This window comes from Gracilinanus agilis, chromosome 2, assembly GCF_016433145.1.
Source record: "Gracilinanus agilis isolate LMUSP501 chromosome 2, AgileGrace, whole genome shotgun sequence".
Lineage (NCBI taxonomy): Eukaryota > Metazoa > Chordata > Mammalia > Didelphimorphia > Didelphidae > Gracilinanus > Gracilinanus agilis.
Window position 1 is genome coordinate 557,302,720 of NC_058131.1, and position 21,529 is coordinate 557,324,248.

General features: G+C 40.1%; 1 protein-coding gene across 1 annotated transcript; it reads left to right on the top strand.

The window, feature by feature from the left end:
- The first annotated feature begins 1,415 nt into the window (after positions 1–1,415).
- Positions 1,416–12,532, top strand: LOC123236083 (purine nucleoside phosphorylase). The gene is made up of 6 exons (XM_044662345.1): positions 1,416–1,493; positions 3,916–4,085; positions 6,611–6,714; positions 7,550–7,725; positions 7,824–8,014; positions 9,224–12,532. The coding sequence occupies exons 1-6, from the start codon at positions 1,483–1,485 to the stop codon at positions 9,445–9,447; spliced, it is 876 nt and encodes a 291-aa protein (XP_044518280.1). The 5' UTR covers positions 1,416–1,482; the 3' UTR covers positions 9,448–12,532.
- Positions 12,533–21,529: the final 8,997 nt, after the last annotated feature.

The window sequence follows — 21,529 nt, forward strand, 5'->3', positions numbered from 1 at the left end:
GTCATAGTTGTGGAGTATTATGTGTGGGTAGTCTGCTTTGTGGGACCCTTCCCCCCTTTCCTATCTCATAGGAGAGCGCTCACTCCCAGTTTCCTTTGCGGGATCTTCATCTAGTTCACACCTACTAATTACTAACTATGGACGTCCCCGAGGATCTATCCTGGGGCCCTTTTCTCTTTTCTCTCCATACTATCACCTTCGGTGATCTCAGCTCCCAGGGATTTAATTGTTATGTCTATGAGGGTCATTCTTAGATCTCTGGATCCAATTCTAGTCTCTCTGGTACTCCAGTCCAGCCTCACCCAAAGTTTGAGGAAGCTGGACTCATTATCTTTACCCTCACAAACTTCCCTCTTACCAACTTTCCTATGATTGTGGAGGGCACTATCATTCTTCACCCAGGCTGGAATCACTTGTGTGCACCCCATATATCTAATCTATCGGGGAGTCTCATCTACCTTCACAACCTTACTCTTATACAACCCCTTCTCTTCATTCATTTAGGCACTACCTACGGAGAGAACCTCATCTCCTCACCTATATTATTGCAACAGCCTTTGGGGTTGGCACCTTGCTTCCAGTCTTTTCCCTACTCCAATACATTCATTCCCCTCCCCTTCCCTATACCAGAGCCTTCTCTCTGCGATTATCTTTTCCTTTACATTACGTGTATCTTAAAAGGGATGGACCTTATTTTTGCCTCAGTTGTTTAACCTGGTGTTTGGCATTTAGTAAATATTTAATAAATGCTTGTTGACTGACATGCCCATCTCTTACAGGGCTAGTTATGATTTAGAGTTGGAAGGGACCTTAGAAGTCACTTAGTGCAATTCTCCCCTTTATTTTACAAATGAAAAAACTTGGGTGAATCCTGGTGACTTGCCCAAAGTCACTCTGGTAGTCACTAACAGAATGTGAGTGGTTTGTGATGCTCCACAGGGGCTGAATGTGGTCTAGGCATTGAGGCTGGACCCCAACAGGGAATGTTGACCTCTCCTGGGTGCTGGCCTGGCATAGGCCACCTCCCAGCTCTCTTTTAATGTTCAAATCTCATAAAAATGAATGCATGACAGAGCTATAAACTTTCTCCACTCAGGTTAAAAGGGAAAAGAGGTCTGCTGGCAGATTATTGCCCCGCAGGACAAAAAAGGGAAGCACTTTCTATTTCTTGAACCATCTCGATAAAAGTTAATTCATTTATTCCTTCCAGGTTCTTCTCCCTTCCTCCCCTCCTCCCCTTCCAAACAAACACCGGGACGTTATACTTGGCCTAGTGATTGAATCAAGCTTGGTCTCCAAGGAGACCAGCCAGCTCTTGCGTTTGCAACAGCCATTGGCTGGGGACCTTACGGGCTGGGGCTTAAAGCCACGAGCGAGTGAGTTATGTGCAACTCCTAGCTGACTGGGGCATTCGGAGCTCAGTGGAGCGGAGCCGAGGAGAGTAGACAGAAGCCGAGTGGAGCAGGACACCACGAGGGAGCCATGGAGAATGAGTGAGTCAGCCCTTGAGCCCCCCAGGAAGACAGGGGAGGGGTTATAGGTGTCAGGGAGACCCGAGAGGCTGGATGGAAGGGATCCAGGGGCAGAGAGGAGCCCTTTGAAGTCAGGGTGGAGCGCATGGCACGACCGAGGCCTGGCACTGGGCCCAGCAGCAAAGGGACAGATCCCTGAGGAAGATGTGGGGCTTTGTGCTCCCACCCTCTCTCTCCAGCATGTGGAGCTGGGGATGGGGAGATGCGGCTGGAGAGTCACGGATGGGGAAGGCGGGGGTTCTGACCTGGGCAGGGAGCCTGGAAGCAGACCTTTAAATGTAGGAAGTTTAGCTTGGGGCCAGTCTCTGTCCAAAACAGGAGTTAACTGATTGAGTAACTTTACCTGCTCCAACCCTGTGCCCAGGCACACCCATCCACACACCCTTCCCACCATTACGACCTTGCCTGTTCTCACCTCACCTCCCCGGGCATAAAATAAGTTCTGCTGGGGCCTTCACAGTGTCTAAAGACCCAGGGATCTCCATGTCCCCGTGGAGAAGAGGCTCCAGACTTCTCTGGGATGTATCCCGGGAAACTGACTGGGAGCAGGAGAGATCTTTTGGAGGGACAAAGATTTCATTTGTGTTTTTTGAGTCTAGGGGCCCGCTGGAAGGAAAGTGAGAGACAGGAACTTGGCTCCCTAAGAAATGGCACAGGAAATGGGTCTCTTGGACACCTTGGCAGCTGGACTAGAGGATCTCCCTGGATCTGAGAAACATGAAAAGCAATTCATTTACAAATGGGAAATCTGAGGGGTAGGAGTAGGTAGTGGGCTGCTGAGTCACATTTCTTCCGGCTCTTCTCCCCTCCACTGAATTTGAATGCCTGTGTGCCTCCTCCCTTCCTTTGGGACTTCTTAGTGGGATGGCTTTTTCTTTGAGAAGGAAATGAGTATTTTGGCGCCTGGGCCCCTGAGCTCTTGCCAAGGGGCTGCTCAGGGGTGATGAATAACGTAGTGGAAAGTAGGATGGATTTGGAAGAGAAAATATGATCTATATCCTGATTTTGCTCTACCCTCTTGCTACCACTGAGAACTGCCTTGGTTTGTGCAGTGAGAAAGTGAAAGGCCCTTCCAGCCCTGAACTTGTGATACTATCATTCTCTGCCAGTTTCTGGGAGACTTTAGGATGTAGTGAATTATTTGAAACCCTCCACCCTTTCCTCTTCACATCGCTTTTGATGTACGGGCTTTTTTCTTCTTTCTCTATTTGGTTTCCTGATTTCTCTCTTCCAGCACCACTCCATGGCCTTGGGGTTTCAGTCCTATCTTGCCCTTTCTGACCATTCTTTACTGTCTAGTTCCTTCCCAAAGCTATCAGGACTATGAAGTCATTGCTCCAGTTTCCTGGGTTCTAATTTTGAGTTCGATAATCCTTTGGAGACTTTGTTGGTTGTTGCTGCTTAGAGCACTTTCCCTCCTTTTCCTTTTCACCACTTCACCTTCTGTCATGGTCTGGAGAAGAAGATAGCGAGAAAGCAGAACTTGGAACTCGGACGCTTTCTAGAGTGTTACTGCCTTTAGAATGGTCCCTAAAACTTGAGAAGATATGAGGCTGCTTGCCCCTTCTTTGAGGGTTCATATGCTCCTAGATCTCAGGGTAGGCAGGGACCTCAGAAGCCACCTAATCTAGTTCAACCCCATGGTTTTACAAAAGGAAGAAACTTGGGGCCTAGAGAGGGTAAGTGACATGGCTGGCTGGTGTATGTGTGTGTCTGTGAAAGTAATACTTTTTGTGGTGGTGCTTCTTAAGGTTAACATTAGCTAAAGGGGGGACTCTCCAGGTCCAGGGGAAATGCATATCTGGCTTCTTCCGTCATTTTTTTTTTTTTAAAGGAAAGGAAGGAAGAATTGATGGGCACATAAATGATTAAAAAAAAAAAACTTGATTAGTGCTTTACCCACTTTCACATTAATATACCTTCAACCAATTTCTGTTGGGAATTATGACAGATATTACAATCTTTATAATTGAAGAAAATGAGACAGTTTGAGTAATTTGCTGAACATCACTACAACTAGGAACCATAACTCGGATCCTGGTGCTCTTATAACCTCTGTGGACTCTAAATGACCAGGAACTTCTGTGTCTATTGGCAAGAGCTCTGATCCCCAGTGCTAAAACTCTCAATTCCTTCCCCAAGACAAAGTCATCTTGATCTGGAGAGGTGGCCATGGGCGTTCTGAAATAACTGATTGGGAGAAGAGCTGAAGCAATAAGACTTGTTTCTGATCCCTCTACTTTCCCAGCCCTCACCTCCTCACTACTCATTTGTTAATGAATGCTTGATTCTGGAAGATTCCCTGATCTCTGCATATTAATTAGGCTCTCCTTTCTTTAATTTTCATTGCCCCTTTCAATTTAATGTCTTTTTTCTTTCCCAGGTTCAAGTATGAGGATTATAAGAAAACAGCTGAGTGGCTTTTAGCCCATACTGAACATCGGCCCCAAATAGCTGTGATCTGTGGTTCTGGATTGGGGGGTTTGGCAAATAGAGTGACCCAACTGCAGGCCTTTGACTACAGTGAGATACCCAACTTTCCTCAGAGCACAGGTACTGATTAAACTGATACTGAGCAGCAGAAAACTTGTTCTGGGAAACTGGGTGGGATATAGAGAAAAAAGTCCAAAGGTATGGGGAAAAAATGTTTTCATATAACTAGAGGCAAGTCCTTATGGTTCCAGTATTAGATTATTGTCTTCTAATCCTCTAATCTAAAAAGGTATCAAGAGACTTACAAATCATCAAAATTAGGAGAGATCATTGCCAGGTTCTGGGGGGCATGGTTTGCTAAAACTCAGTTCCCAGGTGTCAGAAAACATTGCCACCAATGCAAGGCACATACAGGATATGTGGAAAAACCTTTCATGTTTTATGGAATAGACATATTTATTTCCATGTATATTTGACTTCTTGCTTAATGCACATATAAATCATGTTCCTAAATTCTCTTCCCTTCTAATTTACTCTAGCCTGGCTGTTATTCTCTATTGCTTTAGTCATAGGCCCTGGAGGCATATAGCTTTACATCTCTACAGCTCTGTTTAGGATATCCAAAAGATTTAGCTACAGCTTTAAGCCACTAAAGTTATTAAATACGTAGGTATATAATATATTGCTATTTTAAAATACATAAGCTCCTTTACATGTTATGTATTTGTGAAAGCATTTAAACAGATATATACCTCCATAGGCAGGACATGCATGCTCAAGACCAGAATCAGACTGGCCCTCCGACTTGGGCAGACCTATGACAGGGAGTAGTTGCTCATGTTTTTCTGAGAAATGAGAATGAGCTCATTCCAGTCTAGCTGTCTAGACTGCTTGGCAAGAAGTTGGAGGTGCAGAGAATTTTAAAGAAGTAGTGTAGAATATATTTGGTGTTTATTAATGTCTTAGATTCCTTATCTCCTTGGAGGATCTTGGAGAAGCTATAATTAAGGACTATTTGCTTAAATCTTGAAAATAAAAGGAGTCCAGGGAAATGGCAAGAAAAAAATAACAGGTATGTAATGAGAGGTCATGCAAAAAAATGCACCATAACTAATATGGACAATAAAGTTAGCTCATATTTTTTTTTTCTTATATACTCTGTGAGTGCCACTGGCACTTCTGACCACTTCTGCCCTACTTGGGTCCTGATTGATTAGTCTTTGTGTTGCTTTTTTCAAAATGGCTCTATCCCAACTTTAAAAAAAAAATCTTATTTGTGAACTTAACAATCATTATCAAATAGATATTTTTCAGCATACCAAGAGGGTAAGAAAAGAGGATTAGAAACTGAGTTTATGGGCAGGTAGATGGTTCAATAGATTAAGAGCCAGGCCTAGAAATACAGAGGTCCTGGGTTCAGATGTGATCAAGAAACTTCTTAGCTGTGTGACCCTGGAGACACTTAAACTCCAATGCCTAACCCTGACTACTCTTCTGCCTTGAAATTGATACTTAATATTGATTCTAAGACAGAGAAAGAGTCAGGGTTTATATATGTGTGTGTGTGTATTTTTTTTTTTTTTTTTTTTTTTTTGTATTTTAAACCCTTAACTTCTGTGTATTGACTGATAGGTGGAAGAGTGGTAAGGGTAGGCAATGGGGGTCAAGTGACTTGCCCAGGGTCACACAGCTGGGAAGTGTCTGAGACCGGATTTGAACCTAGGACCTCCCGTCTCTAGGCCTGGCTCTCAATCCACTGAGCTACCCAGCTGCCCCTGTATTTTTTTTTTAATTGGTATATGAGTAAGCAATGAGGTTAAGTGATTCCCAAGGTTCATACAGCTAAGAAATATCTTGATCTGATTTGAACCCAGGACCCTCCCATCTTTGGGCATGGTCCTCAATCCACTGAACTGTCTATCCCCAATTTACAGTTTAAAAAAAGACACATTTAGCAAAATGGTAACAATTGCTCTTTACTTTCCCTTTGGTACTTTTTTCCTCTGAATTAAAAAAAAGTTTATTAGTACTCTTTTCCCTCCGGTATCATTACCCACCTTTTCCCCCAACCTCCACCTCCAATTAGAAGCCCTTCTAAACCCCCTTCTTGAGTATACCCCAACTCCTGGGCCATTTTATTCCCAGAGGTGTAGGTTGGCCACTTTTTATTAGAAATGGCATTTAAGAGACTGATTTATATTTTATATATATATATTCATATATATATATGATAAATTATTATTGTATATATAATATAATAATATAAAATAGCTATTATATGAGGAGAGACCAGAAAACTAGTCCTTTGGCCTATTCCTTACCAATGGGTCTTTCATTCTCTGCCCTTTTCATTCTACCCTGATTTGTCCCCCTCTTGAGTTCTGAGGCTTCTTGGTTGGCAGCTGAGGCAGCAGAATAACTGAGAACCAGTATAATAGCATCCTATACCAGAGACATTCTTACCCTCTATCATGGGGTCTCAATCCTGGAAGATATTGAGTAGTACATAGCTCATATTTTTCATTTTTCCTGAGGGTGGTCATAAACCCTGAGGGAGCTGTTCAGTTCCTGTCCCTTCAGAGGACCAGATAATGAGAAGCAACAACCCCTGTTGAATTCATCCCGATTCTCTTTTCCCCACGTAGTACCAGGTCACGCAGGGCGATTGGTATTTGGATACTTAAATGACAAATGCTGTGTGATGATGCAGGGCCGATTCCACATGTATGAAGGCTATCCGCTTTCGAAGGTAAGTTTGATGCCTAGACACAGGGGGGTGATTCCTTTTAGAAAGGGAGAGAAATTTCATTAAACACAAACCTTTTCCTGACTACGTTATTATTGGGTCAGTTCCTGTTTCCTCAGCCACGTATTAATCTTTAGAGATTGGCTCATTACTTTTAACTATGAGATACTTTTGGCATGTAGATGTTGGCATAATAAGAATCTGGGCATTTGAAAGCACAGTCAGGCAAAAGGACTGAGCTTATGTCAGGAAGGCTTTGTACCTTTATCATTTTAGGGGGTGGCCGGGAGAGAATGTGTCTAAAGCAGTGGTTCCCAAACTTTTTTGGCCTATCGCCCTCTTTCCAGAAAAAATATTACTTAGCGCCCCTGGAAATTAAATTTTTTTTTTAATAGCAATTAATAGGAAAGATAAATGTGCATGTGGCCATCACCACTTTCCTGGATCACTGCAGCACCCACCAGGGGGTGGTAGTGCCCACTTTGGGAATCACTGGTCTAAATCTCTAGGGGAATATGTCATGGTTATAAGATTAAGCTTCCTATTTGTGCTCCCTCTCCATGACAGTATAGTTTCTATCCTCTATTTGACATAGTGGCAAGAATATTGGATTTGGAGTGCTCCCTGTATGACCTTAGGTGAATCACTTAACCTGCCTTGTGCCTCAATTTCTCTGGCTATAAAATAGAAAGGCTAGACAAAAATATCTTAAGATCCTTTCCAGGCCTTTTTTTGCCTCTCTTTTTCTCCCTATCTCTTTCTCATGTTATCTTTTACTTTGAGGCTTTTGTCGATTAAAATTCCTGGGTCCCTGATATTTATCCTTTTGACTCTTCAGGTGGCATTCCCTGTGAGAGTTTTCCAACTTATGAATGTGCACACATTAATTGTCACCAATGCTGCTGGTGGACTGAACCCTGAGTATGAAGTTGGGGATGTTATGCTGATCCGAGACCATATCAACTTGGCAGGTCTCAGTGGCCAAAATCCACTCAGAGGACCCAATGATAAAAGGTATGTGGACTTCATTCTTAGAGGATAGAGCCAAAAGTCATTTTCTGCACTTTGATGGTCAGAGGAAGTGATGCTGACCAGTTCCCATTCATTTTCAGATTTGGAGAAAGGTTTCCTCCCATGTCTGACGCTTATGACCGAATTTTGAGACAGAAAGCCCATGGCATCTGGAAACAAATGGATCAAGAACGACCACTACATGAAGGAACTTATGTTATGGTGGGAGGCCCCAGCTTTGAAACCATCGCAGAGTGTCGGTTTCTGCAGAAAATAGGGGCTGATGCTGTGGGTAAGTAGGGAGTCCTGGTAGAATTCTGCCTGCAGAGGAGATTGGAGTTAAATCCTGAAGAGCTGAAAAGGAAACTGAAGGTTCCATTTAGATTAGTTATTTAGATAAATGCATGATTGGGGGGGGGGGGATGGAATAACAGTATCTCTAACTTTTTCTTATCAACTAAATTTTGAATGTTAAAAGTCAGTGCTTGACTTAATACTTATTGGTTTAATATCTGTTCATCTGTGAAGAAAGCTAAAGTTTTACAAACCAGTGTGTTTATCAGTGTATAAAATCAAGAGATTTCCCCAGACTGTTCTAAGCATTTTACAAATATTTGATCCTCAAAACAACCTTGCAAGGGGGGTGCTATTATCTTCATTTTACAATTGAGGAAATTGATGCAAACAGGTTAAGTGACTTACCGACAGTCACTCAGCTAGTGTCTTGAGGTTGTATTTGAATTCAGGTCTTCCTGATTAGGACTGCCAGCTTCCTCTGTAGACAAACTTTTAAGAGCTTACTGTGTGTCCTTTCCTCAAAGAGCTCCCTTTTAAAAATTCTTAGTTATTTCTAAGACAGTAAAGTTAAAAGATAGAAGGGCAAGGACTAGGGGAATGTGGTTAAGTGACTTGCTTAGGATCACAAAGCTAGGACCTGTCTGAGGTCAGATTTTCCATGTCCTCCAAAATCCAGGCCTGGTACTATATCCACAACACATTCTTATTTTATTTGGGATCAGACAAGTTGGATTAAAATTTCAGTTCTTTACTACTACCTGTGTGTGAACTTGGGCAAGCTGTTTTATCTGTAAAATGAGGGGTGTGGATATTAAGCAGTTTTTAAGGTTCCTCCCATCTCTAAAAGAGATCCCCATCTATGAAAGGAACTCAAATTTTAGTGAGGGAAGACCTCACCCTCCACCCCCATACATAAAGGAGATTGTACCCTTACTGATCATTGAAACTTAAAAACTGAAATCAGCCATTTCATATCAAGAATTCCAAACTCCAGCAGAACACTCCCTTTCAAGAAATATCACAAAAACCTAAGAGAAATTGTTGATAACTGTCCCTTTATGGGGCTTGCCAGGTTGGTGGTCCTAATAGTTTCTCTACTCTACTATGACCTCTCTTGGAAAATGGGCTTGATCTGGTCAGGACAGCCCTGAACTGGTGATGAGGCCTTTGTCTTGACACAGCTCCCTTTCTTTCCCCACAACAGGCATGAGCACGGTACCAGAAGTGATAGTGGCTAGGCATTGTGGCCTTCGGGTCTTTGGATTCTCCCTTATTACAAACAAATCAATATTGGACTATGAAACCCACGAGACTGCCAATCATGAAGAGGTACTGATGGCTGGGCAGCAGGCTGCCAAGAAGTTGGAACAATTTGTCTGTATTCTTGTGGAAAACATGCAGCCACCATCATTGGAAAAGACTTTTTGACCTCTCCTTCCCTGCTGCCTCTATTTCATTCCAGATTGTGGCCAGGTTTAATCCTTGCTGAGCCACTTAGCTCCCTTCCTTAAGGTGTTGGTAGAAGAAATGTGGGTATTATATCAACTTAACCTATTAGACCCCCTTCCTAATGTTATCTAATTCTCTTTTTTATTCCTTTGGTCCCTTCCCTCTAAAGCTGGATCATTCCATTGTAGCTCCTAACCCACAGCCAACATTCTTCATTCCACCTCTAGTGGATGTGAGGATTAAGTCCACATTGCACTAAAGCTGCTGCTAATATTTTGAAAGGACTACTACTCTTATATTCCCTGGGGCATATTCTCTGCCATCCTATGACTTCTGAGACTTTGGTCCCAGACCAGTGTGTTTTACAAATAGTACTATGCAGGAATAAAAAGATAGCCAGACAGAAATGTTTTTGCTTTTCTGTGCAGGGTGGGGATAAATATAGTTTAAGCTCTAAGAATATTGTATAAAAATATGTATTGAAGTATGACGATGACAAGGATAGCCTACTTTCTCAGTTAATAGTGTATTTCAGAAGTTGTATATTAGTAAATTGTGCTCAGGGCATTAACAGGTAAGACAAGGAGCTGTGTTTTCTTTTATGTAGGGCTGATTTATAACAAGTAGACACATTAAGTGCCACTGTTAGGCTTTTTCAGAGATAAAATAAATAAAAGGTAGTTCTACTGTCCAAAGGCATTTGGTTGGTAGGGGGATATGAGATACATATACAATACAGTAGAATATAGTGCAACATTTAAGAGCCAGGAAAAAAAAGTTGGGAGGTTACTCAGGCAATTGATCAACAGAAAAAAGGAGTTCAAAGTCCCACAGGCAACTACCAATCCAGGTGTAGAAACCAAGAACACATACTGAGAAGAGGAATCAGGAATTATCTTCTTTCTTAGGATTCCTTAAGGGGGAGGATAGTGTGGATAAGGCTAATGGGTCTTAAATGCCTTGTTAAGGAATGTGGGTTAAACATTTTCAGTGAGGGAGACAGATGGGCAAAGTAATAGGAAATAGTGCGTTGGGAGGATGACTAGCAGCACCCCCAAATTAGAACAGAGCATCAGTTTCAAAACTTGGACAATAGTCCAACTGGTGGCCTAAACTATGCTGGTGTCAGTATTAATGGAAAAGAGTAATACAGTCAAGAGATGGCAAAGGTAGAATCCATAAGACTTGGCAACTAATTTGGGAGTTTGGGAGAAAGTTAAAAAAATGATTCCAAAGATTCTGGCCTTCAGAAAGTTGGAAAATAATGGTGCTATTAAATAGAAATTAGGAAGAATGGTGAATTTTATGGGGAAAAGGAATGAATTGTTTTGAACTTGTCTAGTTGTGGTTGTATAGCAAGCAGATAAGAGATATATGCAGGAATGATCAGAACTGGAGATAGATTTGTGATATGTTTGTATAGGTCAACAGTTCTGGGAATAGATAAGGCTAAGAATGAAAGGTTCATGTGGTGGAGGTAAGGCAAGGATAGAACCAAGTTAATAGTTAATGGGGTGGGAAATGGTCTTAGAAAAGTCCCATTCGGTTTGGCAATTAGGAAGTCTGGTAACTTTAGAGAATAGTTTCATAAGAGTGTGAGTAGTAGCCATCAGATTACAGAGGTTTGGGTAAACAAGTGGTCAGGAAGCAGCTAAACAATGTTCTTGGCCTTCTGAATTTTAACCAATGAACTAGGGTTTTCCTATATGTATAGCATTGTGACTACTAGGATGAAACAAAGGAAGGTATTGTGCTTCCCGGATAGCCTTCTCCCCCCCAGGACAAGTAGCCCTTCATGCTACCTTATGGTAGGTCAGAACCTCTACTCTGGTGCCTCTGGTTCCTAGCCAGTGCCCTATGTTCTCTGACCCCTTTCTCTAGAAAAACATACTTTTTTCAGGTAGCTATTAATAGGAGGAAATGGTTTTATTTCTAAAGGAAAATTTCACAAAGTAAATGGTAGGTCTATATAGGAGTTAATATTCTGGGTTGGACTCCAAAACCATGTCTATCAGGATGTCTGACTTTCTTACTTAGCTATGCCCAGCACATAGGTAGCCGGTGCCATGTTGTCACAATTCATATAATCTGCCATTAGCATCTGCTTTTACTTTTGACAGAATTAAGCAATTCTGGACCGAGACTACCTTCTGCATTTCTCTTTTTAAGATAAGCACCCAACTGTAACTTTATTTTAATTGGAGAAAAGGCTCAAATTTAGGATCCCTATTAGGGTGGATAAAATTAAACCAAGAGCTGGATTTGGACCAGGAACTTATTAGCCTGTTCTGTATCTTTTAGTACTATGGTTCAGCTCATTGGTAGCACTAAAAAGTTGGAACCACACAACCTGAGAATTAAGGATCCAAGAGTGTCTGGTGGCTTATCAGGACTAAACATAGCGTTATTATTAGTAAATATAATTTGCAGTATTTGATGGGAAGACAGGTCAAATAGAGGTTCGCAGATGTCCTATTTACAAAGCTCAGCTAGGACTTGTACTCTGCTTGGTAGTATGTTGAACACTGGAGTAAAATGACTACTCAATTTCACTTTGATTTAGAAGTTGAATTATTTTGTGGTGTCCCAGCAATATCAGAAGCCAACATGTGAAGGTAGGGAGAGTAAAAATTAACCTTGGGAGAGGTTTATAGTTAAATTCCATGCCTTTTGTCTCGCTATTCCCTATGCTTTAAATGTCCTAAGAAACAATTCCTCTCTGCCCTTCATCCTGTTTAACCCCTTTAAAAAATGCTTTTTTAAAAAAGGTTTACCTCTTTTTAAAAAAAATGCCACCTTCAAGAAACCTAATTTAAAATTCCAATAAGAAATGAACTTGAATAGCTCTTTGTACTTGATCTATAGTTCTGTTTATGTTTTGTGTGTATTTCATATCCTAAATGATTGTACACTATGAGAATAATTGCCTTAATTACATTTTATATATCACCTAGTTTAATAAATGGTCACTAAATAACTGGAAAATCGTAACTCAAATTTCTGCTTTACAAAGTACTTTTCTCACACCAATCAATCAATAAATTCTGTATGCATTTTTTCATGCTTTATTGTGTATACTGCTTTGTCCTAGGTATTGGGGTGCCATAGGGAATTGGGAAGAAAAAACTGAACAATGAAGTGAATTGTGCATTTCCAGAGCAGTCTTACAAATACAAAATAACAGCTTGAACCCGTAAGGTGTGGGACTTTAATGTGTGACCACCTTTCACACACAAAGTCCCACACAATCAGATGAAGTTAGTCTAGGGTACAGTGATGGGCACACTTTTTAAAGAGGGGGCCAAAGGAAAGGAAATTCTCATCTGTCAGTCTGTTTCTAAGGCAACTCTTTTGAAGTTTCATTGTATTATATCCTACTCATTGTATTCCTCAGATTAGGAATAATGTCAGAGTGGCCAGATAGAACATAATAGAAAGCCAGCTCTATATGGTAGGGGTCCTGAGTGACGTTTAATGCCATCAGATTGAAAAGACAGGAAACAGAAAATGAGAACAGCCAGACTAATTGTTTAGCCCATAGCTGATCCAACCTTATCGAGTTTGGGGTTTATTTTATACTGGTTTCAAACAAAGAACACAAAGAAAGAGTCACAGCTGTGAAGGGGTTACAAATCATACACAACCCATTAAAGTCTAAAAAGTAGAGAGATAGGTACAAGGGCAAGGGCCAAATTCCAACCACCAATTAGTAGGGGGTTAATTCTGGGAGCAGAAATATATTTCATGGAGATTTTTACTAATTGAGTCCTGTCTTCCTGATTTACAGAATTGGACCTGGTCAGATAAAGTCTGGACTAGATTGTCCTGCTTCAGCCTTATCTAAGTAATATTTTTTTAGGGTTCAGACTAATTAATTATCAAGGAGAAAAATGGTTAACTCAGTAGCTGGTGGTCTGCTAAGGACTCAAAGCTTTCCAATAAGAATATTAAGGAAAGGTAGGGATCTGAAAATGAGTCAAAAGAGGAGCCTTAGATTTTTACCTTAGATGGCCCATTCTATCTGCATCTGACATGCAGTGCAGAAAAATCATACACACAGTTTTGCTTGCCGATGATTTTGTAATGGGATCCAGATAAAACATCTATTACAGACTATTTCTCTAAATGACTCCTAATAGTCTCCTGGAGGGGTCAAGTTGTTTTTGGATTAGCCTACCTGCTGGTACCAGAGCTTTTCAGGGCTCAGAACCAAACAGAAAGACTGCCTCAGCCTGGATTGGTCACCTAGGGAATCCAGATAACAGGCCCTAATTTTGACCCTGTTTCTCTCTATAAGAACATTTCAGGGGGCCACATCTGGCCCGAGGGCCATAGTTTGCCCATCACTGGTTCAGGAAGGTTTCCTAAAGTTTCATTCTGGATAGTAGCTAGCTAGCTAACACATAAAAAGAAGTTTGCATATGTTAGCTTACTTGATTCTCACAACTTTATGGGATAGATACTATTATTGCCCCCCCTTTTTTTTAACAAGTAAAAACAGACTTGACAGGTTACATGATGTGCCAAGGATTATACCACCACTAAGTGTCAAAGAATTCAGAACTAAACTCAGTTTTTCTTAATTCCAAATTACAAAATGCTTTACACATATTATGTCATTTGATTCTCACAACCTTGTAAAGGTAGGTATTAGCCCTATTTTATAGATAAACTGAGATTGAGAGAGTTTAGCTAAGTCACTTGGACAAGATCACAGTATCTTCCAGAGATGGGAATTAAACCACTTTCTGACTAGGCCTCATTTTCTCCCTAGCTGCTTTTAAAATATATCAGCATGTAATGTATTGCTAGTGAAATGAGCAGAACCAGGAGAACATTGTACACAGAAACTGAAATATTGTGAAATGATCCGCTGTAATTATTTTACTAGTAGTAGCAATGCTGCAATCCAGGATACTCCTGAAGGATTTATGAGAAAGAATACTATAACTCTGACAAAGGTCTAATTACTCAAATATACAAGGAGCTAAATCAATTGTATAAAAAATCAAGCCATTCCCCAATTGATAAATGGGCAAGAGACATGAATAGGCAATTTTCAGATAAAGAAATCAAAAGTACCAATAAGCATATGAGAAAGTGTTCCAAATCTCTAATAATTAGAGAAATGCAAATCAAAACAACTCTGAGGTATAACCTCACACCTAGAAGATTGGCTAAAATGATATCAGGGGTGTGTAATGAATGTTGGAGGGGATGTGGCAAAATTGGGACATTAATGCACTGCTGGTGGAGTTGTGAACTGATCCAACCATTCTGGCTGGCAATTTGGAACTATGCCTAAAGAGCTCTAAAAGACAGTCTAGTCTGCCCTTTGATCCAGCCATAACGTTGGGTTTGTACCCCAAAGAAACCATAGGTAAAAAGACTTGTATGAAAATATAGCTGAGATGGAAAACGAGGGTATGCCCTTCAATTGGGGAATGGCTGAACAAATAGTGGTATATGTTGGTGATGGAATACTATTGTGCTCAAAGGAATAATAAACTGGAGGAATTCCATGTGAACTGGAGAGACCTCCAGGAATTGATGCAGAGTGAATGGAGCAGAACCAGAAGAACATTGTACACAGAGACTGGTACACTGAGGTAAAATTGAATGTAATGGACTTCTGTATCAGCAGCAATGCAATGACCCAGAACAATTCTAAGGGATTTATGGAAAAGAACACTATCCACATTCAGAGGAAGAACTACAGGAGTGGAAACACAGAAGAAAAACAACCACCTGAACACATGGGTTGATGCGAACATGGTTGGGGATATAGACTCGAAAGACCATACCAATGCAACTATCAATAATATGTAAATAAGTCTTGATTGATGACACATGTTAAAACCAGTAGAAATGTGCACTGGATATTGGGGGGGTGGTGTGAAGGAGAAAGTAAAAACACGAATCATGTAACCACGGAAAATTTTTCTAAAAAAAAAAAAAATATTTAAATCTAAAAATAAAAAAGAAAGAACACTATTCACATTGAGAGAAAGAACTATGGGAGTAGAAGCACATAAGAAAAACATATGATTGTCACTTGTTTATATGGGTATTGGATGTGGGGTTTTGGTTTTTAAAAGATTGCTCTAATACAAAAAATGAATAATATGGAAATAGGTATTGAGGGATAATACATGTATAACCCAATGGAATTGCTTGTTGGCTCCAGGAGGGGAAGAGGGAAAAAGGGAGGTAAAGAACATGAATCATGTAACCATGGAAAAATACTTTAAAATAAACAATAGAAAAAGAGCTTTTTTATTTGGGAAGATTAAAAAAAATAAGCAAAAAATCATTTATTCAATTAAGGGGAAGGAGGGAGAAGAGAGAGAATTAGTTCCAAGGTCTCTGATTGCTACCAGCTTTGGTGGCCCTCCTGACACATGTCATCCTCACCATATCTCTTTTGGGATCCCCGAATGTTTGTTAGGACCCCTTAAGATCCCTGACAATTAAAGGAATAATTTGTGAATATCTAGAAAAGAAAATGGTGATCCCTAAAAGCCAGCACTGTTTCATAGTGAACAGATTGTTCCAGACTAACTTTGTTTCCTTTTTTAATAGTTATTAGACTGGTAAAGGAAGAGAAATCTATAGACAGTTTTCCTAGACCAGAATAAGATATTTGATAGCATCTCTAGTGTTTTTTTTGTAGACAAGATATAGACTGAATGATTGTATAGTCATGCTGGACTGGAACTAGAATCAGAAGCCCTAAGGTATACTCAAAAATGCCTTTCATATCAACTTGGTAAGAATATTTAAATGAAGTATCTCAGAGACAGCCTGAGTTGGTTGATATAGGAAGAGAAGATCCAAAAAAACTAGAAAAAGCTGGATTTAGCAAAATAACATTTGAGAAGGATACAAAGCCTTCTCCTTGCTTTACAATAGTCAGTTTCAAAGGTACATCATGGAGGATGACTAAATAGTAGCTTGTCTGAAAAAAAATCCAAAGTTTTTGAGGAGTTCTAGCTCAACGTGAATCAATAATGTAAATAAAAACAAAAAACAAGTTTTTAAAAAGGGGGTAAACAAAATATGGTTTTTGGTAATTTAAGAAAGATGCAATCTCCATAACAAAGGAGATGATTGTATCTCTCTTGTCCTAGCCAGACCACATCTGGAGTACTGTGCTTGGTTCTTAGCAGCACATTAAAACACACACTCTGACAAGATGAACAACATTCATAGGAAAGTGATGAGGATAGTGAAAAGCTTTGAATCATTCCAAGCTTGATGTCAATTCGGTAAATTCAGGCTGGAAAATAGAAGACTTGGTGGGGGGACATGATAGATGTTTTTGAGTGTCTGAAGGGTTGTCACATGGGAGCAGGACTGGAACTGTTCCACTTAGTCCCAGTAGGCAGAACTAGCAATAATGGATGAAAGTTAAATAGAAATAGATTTAGGTTCAGTGTTAGGATGAGCTTCTCAGCGTTAGAGCTATTCCAAAGGAGAATGGGCTACATTAGGAGGCAGTGGGATCTGCTATACAAGAGATTTTCAGGTAGAGTTTTGGGTCTCTGGTACTCCCCTTTGATAATTGTAAGAGGGAATTCCTGCATGGATATGGACTGAACTAGATGACCCATGAGGTCATAGAATTATTGATTTAAAACTGGAAGGAATCTTAGAAGTCTTCTCATCACCCTTTCATCTTCTAGAATAAAATTCTGATTTTATTTAAGGGGAAACTGTGGTTTAAATGACTTACCCAGGGCTAAGAGGTACTGAGCACCAGGACTGCAATTTGAATTCATCCCTTAGGATGCCAAATACTATGTTCTTTCCACTGCAGCAAGTAGCATCTTAGTTCATTGATTCTTCTAGATAGGCTTAATGGGAGAGACAAGCTTTAGAAAAAGATAGAAGGCAGGAGGGCATTCCAGGCAGAGGACATTGAATGCAAAAAGAAGGCTTACCCATATTGTGTTTGAGGAATAATAATCTGAGACTTCTGAAGCCAGCATAACATAGTAGGGATGTGGTTTGTACAAAATATTATTGGAGTCTGGTCAGGCATGAAAAGTAGCAGTTAGAGAGTACCAGCTCCCATCCCTAAAACAGTCATATCTAGAAAAAGCCGTTGAGCCAGATTCAACCAACACAATTCAAAGTTGAGGGAGGAGCTAAGAAGTAAAAATTTAGTCCTTTAAGAAGCCATCATTTTAAAAGAAATTTGACACCTTTTACACAAAATGACTAATATGGAAAAATGCTTCACATGATTGCATATGTAAAATCTATATCAAATTTTTTTATCATCTCAGGAAGGGGGGAAAGGTGAGAGGAAGGCAAGAAAGAAATGAATCCCAAAGTCAAAATTGTAAAAAAAAAAAAACAAACAAAAAAAAACGAATGTCGAACTGTTTTTACATGTAATTGGAGAAAAAGAAAATATTTAAAACCCCTACCCAAAAGATCACTATTCAGCTGTGGGACATGTCTTATAACTATCATGTTTAACATCAACTGACATGGTCTGGGAGCTAGGTTTTTAAGACTGTGATTAGTGCATTTATAGAGGAAAAAGGAAGGAAAAACATTTATTTAATTAAAAATGTTAAATGATAATTCTCCTTTTTGTGATTTATTTCATTTTAATATTTTTTAATTTTAACTTTAATCAGTTTTTATTAAACTTTACAAAAGAAATGGAAGGAAACAGAAACTTTAATTTGTGAGTTACTTATCTATCAGAATTTTTATTTTTAGCTATCATGAATGAATAAAAGGTATTCATTAAATACTTACTATCGACCAAATACTGTGCTAAGTGCCTGGGATATCCTCTTCTTATTTATTTGTTTGTTTGTTTATTTCCAAAAAAAATTTTTTTTAGGTAAAACTTGACAAGCATATGATCTAGTGCCTCCTTGGTGTACCTTCTCTGAGTTCCAGTGTCCAAAGGGCAAATTCAAGCTGTTTGTGAGCCCCCAGATCACCAAAGAGAGTTTTGGGAGAAAGTGCTTGTTTTGGGCTGCAGGAGAGAGGGGTGGGGCATGCAAAAAAAAATATTCTCTGGTGCTGGGAAGAGGGACAACAGAGCAGTTCCCAGAGAGCCAACTCTGCATGCCTATTACATCTTCAACAAAGCTGGTCTAGTGCATAATTCATTTTAGCCAAAAATTTTTCCATCAATTTCAGTTATTTTACATCTTAAGTTGAGTTTATCAACCTGGAAAAACACAGTAATCTGGAATTATTCCCAAAGAGTTATAAAACTACATATATTTTTAGACCCAGCAATACTATTTTAAAAAAACAACAAAGGGGGCAGCTGGGTAGCTCAGTGGAGTAAGAGTCAGGCCTAGAGACAGGAGGTCCTAGGTTCAAACCCAGCCTCAGCCACTTCCCAGCTGTGTGACCCTGGGCAAGTCACTTGATCCCCATTGCCCACCCTTACCAATCTTCCATCTATAAGACAATACACCAAAGTACAAGGGTTTGAAAAACAACAACAACAACACACAAACCTTTACCTGCTGTCTTAGAATCAGTACTATGTATTGGTTCCAAGGCAGAAAAGCAGCAAGAGCTAAGCAATGGGAGTCGTGATTTACCCAGGTTCACTCAGCCAGGAAGTGTCTGAGGCCAGATCTCCCATCTCCAGGCCTGGCTTTCTATCCATTGAACCACCTTCTTGTCCCCTACTGCTAGCATTTCTAATATTATGTTAAATAATATTGGTGATAACTGGCATCTTTGTTTCACTCTTGATCTTATTGGGAAGGCTTCTTGCTTATCTCTATTACAAATAATACTTGCTGATGGGTTTAGGTAGATACTTAGCATCATGTTAAGAAAAAAATTCATTTATATCTGTGCTTTCCAGTGTTTTTAAGAGGCAAGAGTATTGTATTTTGTCAAAGACTTTTTCTGCATCTATTTTTTTTTAAACCCTTAACTTCCATCTTGGAGTCAATACTGTGTATTGGCTCCAAGGCAGAAGAGTGGTAAGGGCTAGGCAATGGGAGTTAAGTGACTTGGCCAGGGTCACACAGCTGGGAAGTGTCTAAGACCAGATTTGAACCTAGGACCTCCCATCTCTAGGCCTGGCTCTCAATCCACTGAGCTACCCAGCTGCCCCCTCTGCATCTATTGATAAGAATGAGAAAATGAAAGGAATACTGACTATAATAGTTAGATTTGCTCAAGCCTCCATTTTTTTCCAGGGGTTTCTGACACATAACAATAATCCTTTGATTATAAACTTAAGTGGAAGAAATAGGGATCTACCAATTGAACCCTGCTCAAATTGTGGCTGGGCTGAGAACAATTCTAGGAACTTTACTGATAAGAATGATCTTTAGCTCAACAAGAGGGGCTCCAGAGATTTCCAGATAAGATAATTGTTATCAGTCTTATCTCCTCCAAACCCCAAAAGTCACTCCAAGGAGTTACTGTCAATAATTTGTTAAACTAAGTCCTTGGGGAAGAAGAATACTTGCTTCATAGTTAAATTCAATTTAGGAGTGGCTAGAATGGCTGTGAGTAGATTTCTGGTTGTTCAAAATTTGATTGTCCTCTTTTAAGTCCGGTAGTTTCTGGGAACAGGCAAGGCTGATTCATAGTCAATTTACTCAGTTCAGTTCTTTGTTTCAACCTCAGGGGAAAGTAAGGAATGGAATTAACTAAAAATATAGATGCTTTTATTATTTTGGGGAAGTTCATCTAGTGTCCATTACTTTCTTTTTCTATAAATAGGGTTATTTAGACATTCTATTTCCTCCACTGAAAGTCTTGCTGATGTGGGAGAGCTGATTAGGAAACCTGGACCAGAAGAGACACCTTCCTCATGAATGACAACGTTTCTGTAATTAGCTTAAAAATAAAAGATTTATAAAATTGAATGTAAATTGGATTATTAAGTTGAGTTGGCCAGAATGCAGGAGCAGGTGGAATACTGCCTCCCAGAAGAGATGAAATTTGGGATACTTATATCCTCTTGACAACAGAGCCTATGTGACTAGAAATGGCACAATGGTGGGGTGACATGTTATGAATCAGAGGGGAGGGTTGACGGAGTAATGTCTTTTGGGACTCTGGGACCTGAGATGGGTCATGTGGTCAAAAGGGGGTGAACTTGTCCAGTTTACGGGATGGTTAGATATCTGAGCTCAGAACAGATGTTTATCAGAAACAAGCTGGGAGATGCCTCTCTGTGTTCATTAAGAATGAGCCAGAGTGAATATTCCTCTCAGGTCAAAGTCACTTTCCCTCAGCATTGTAGGAATCCAAGGGGAAATGAATTCTTTATGAATTCAATCTGACCTGGGATACATTTGGGGCTTTGGGGTGTCTAGAGGAAGCCCATATCTCCATATCATAGCCAGTTTACATATTTTGGCCCTTTTTTTTCTCTCTGGATCCCAGCTATATTTTAGCTACTTCTTTACAGAGTGGCATATGGGATTAAAGATAAAGATACTACTGCCACTTGCTGCTCTTTCAAAGTATTGAACTGGAGGGGATGGGGTAAGGAAAAAGAGTTGGAGAACTGGTTTGCCAGATAGGATAAGGAACAGCTTTAATGAAGGTAGGATGATGGAAGTGAGGTGTTGTGGGGTGCAGAGGTAAACCCCTGGGGTTCAGGAAGGATACCTTTTGCAAAAATGCAAGACTCTGAAACTTATCTTAAAAATAAAAGAGAAATGTATTAATTTGGAAGGTAATGTTGAATCTGACCAGGAGGGCAGCATAGGGGGAACCCTGCCTCTTAGGTGGAACAGCATGGTTGGACAGCTGCTCCTTGAGAGGACAGTATGGAGGGAAAAGCTGTCCCCCAGAGGACATCAATTCTGGGGATTTTATACTCTTCATAATAGTGGAGATGTGACTCCAGAGAAAGGGGTTGGGAGGAGGTTTGCCCAAAGGCATGGAGGTGGTCCTTGTGATTTGAAGGACTGATGGATGAGGTGTGTCTCTTAGTCCATCTCAAATCAATGGGACAATCTAAGGAGGGTAGTCCTCAAGGTCTGATATTTTGGATTGGGAGTCATGAGGGTGTAAGGGAGCTAAGGAATTTCTCTGATAATAG